The sequence below is a fragment of the Aplysia californica genome, unplaced genomic scaffold (assembly GCF_000002075.1).
Source record: "Aplysia californica isolate F4 #8 unplaced genomic scaffold, AplCal3.0 scaffold00320, whole genome shotgun sequence".
NCBI classification, from domain to species: domain Eukaryota; kingdom Metazoa; phylum Mollusca; class Gastropoda; order Aplysiida; family Aplysiidae; genus Aplysia; species Aplysia californica.
This window is the reverse complement of record NW_004797590.1, coordinates 200578-202244: the sequence shown is the minus strand read 5'-3', so window position 1 is coordinate 202244 and position 1667 is coordinate 200578. Positions and strand designations below refer to the sequence as shown.

General features: G+C 41.5%; 1 protein-coding gene across 1 annotated transcript in view; it reads left to right on the top strand.

Moving 5' to 3' along the window:
• LOC101847740 (rho family-interacting cell polarization regulator 2) overlaps positions 1–1667 on the top strand; it is a gene marked incomplete in the record, with an annotated part of 45899 nt that overhangs the window by 23707 nt on the left and 20525 nt on the right. Inside the window, 3 exon segments of the mRNA XM_035970787.1 lie at positions 155–208; positions 1049–1097; positions 1440–1537. Of these exon segments, the coding sequence (XP_035826680.1) occupies positions 155–208; positions 1049–1097; positions 1440–1537 (201 nt within the window).

Sequence of the window (1667 nt, the reverse complement as noted above, 5' to 3'; positions counted from 1 at the left end):
CCTTTGCACCCGCTTCCACGTAATTGTTCAATATGTAACAATATCTTATTGCTTTGGTTTTTTAAAACTGTGTCAATATGCCGTAAAACATGTACTTGATCGATCTGTCAATCAATATTTTGAGTTTTTTTTTGTTTTTTTTTCTCTGTTTCAGCAAATCAAATCTGCAGAACGTTACCTGAAAAGACTGGAGTTCCATCTGGCAAAGGTTAGACTCACTCGGGTAGTGGAGACGTTTGGTTTGTGTCTTCCCGGGAGGGGGGGATGGGGGGGGGTTGGTGAATTATTTTTTCGTGAGGGATTTAATTAATTATGAATGTAGAGTAGATGGCTGGAGCGCACTCTGGTGTGAGAGTGGGTAGTTGGCAGGTGCTCTGGTGTGGTTTGCTCCTTCTTTTCTATCAAACTTCTATCGTCCTTATTACACTTCCTCCTTGTTTTGTATGATTGTTACTCTCTTGTAACACCACTGATCTTAGGCACTTGCATGACCTAATTATGTTGCCAGTGCTGTAAAACTCTTACTGAAATTAATCTAAACCAAAGGTTAGGCTTGGGTGGTGGAGTCATTTGTGAGGCGTGCTGACAAAATGAGTTACTTCTCGCAATCCACAAAATGGAGATAGTGGCTAAAAATCGACACAGGGGTCAAATTTGTAGAACTTTTGCTAAGGCCATATTCTATAACTATAACGTGCCTTTTATTATTCCATACTAATAAATTATTAAAAACTTCACGTATAAGCGTGATAGGTCCCTTCTCCAAGTAACACCTCTATTTTCAGCACTTATATGACCTAATTGTGTTGAAAATGCCTTTATAATACTCTTGAGTGGGTGGTTGGCGGATGCCCTGGCGGCGTGGTCTGCTCCTTGTTTCTTATGAAACATCTGTCACCCTTCTTTATCCAGCTTCTTTTTTGAGTGTGTTACTATCTTGAAAAACCTCAAATCTTTGGCTCTATATTTTAATGACCTAATTGTATTGAAAATGGTACAAAACTTACTAAAACCATGTACTGTCCTCCCCCCCACCCCCTCCCCACAGATTGACGAGCTGCATGACTGTTACATGCTGAACCAACAGCTCAGGGAAGGTGAGTTTTTTGTTACTGTTATGTGTGTGTGTGTGTCTGTGTGTGTGTGTGTGTGTGTGTGTGTGTGTGTGTGTGTGTGTGTGTGTGTGTATGTGTGTGTGTGCCCCTCAAAGCACCTGTGCATGTGGGTGGTTGGCAGGTGCTCTGATGTGGTTTCTTTCTTCTTTCCTATCTATCAAACATCTATCGTCTTTATATCCCCCTCCTTCTTTTTTGAGTTAGTTACTCTCTTGTAACACTTCTAATCTTCTGATGCTCGTATGACCTTATTGTGTTACAAGTGCCGTTAAATTTTTTACTAAAACTAAAACAAAACCTCCCTCCCTCTTTTTCTTTCCCCAGGTGCCAGGAACATGGCGCGGGCTTTCAGTGCCTCCAGTTCACAGAGCCGTAAAGACTCCTTGGCTAACGTCAAGTATGGATATAAGGAATGTTCGCAGGTTGGTAAATTTGTGTGTGTGTATATTAGAATTTCTCTCTAGTTCTGGATCTCTGTCTCTGTCTCTGTCTCTGTCTCTGTCTCTCTCTCTCTCTCTCTCTCTCTCTCTCTCTCTCTCTCTCTCTCTCTCT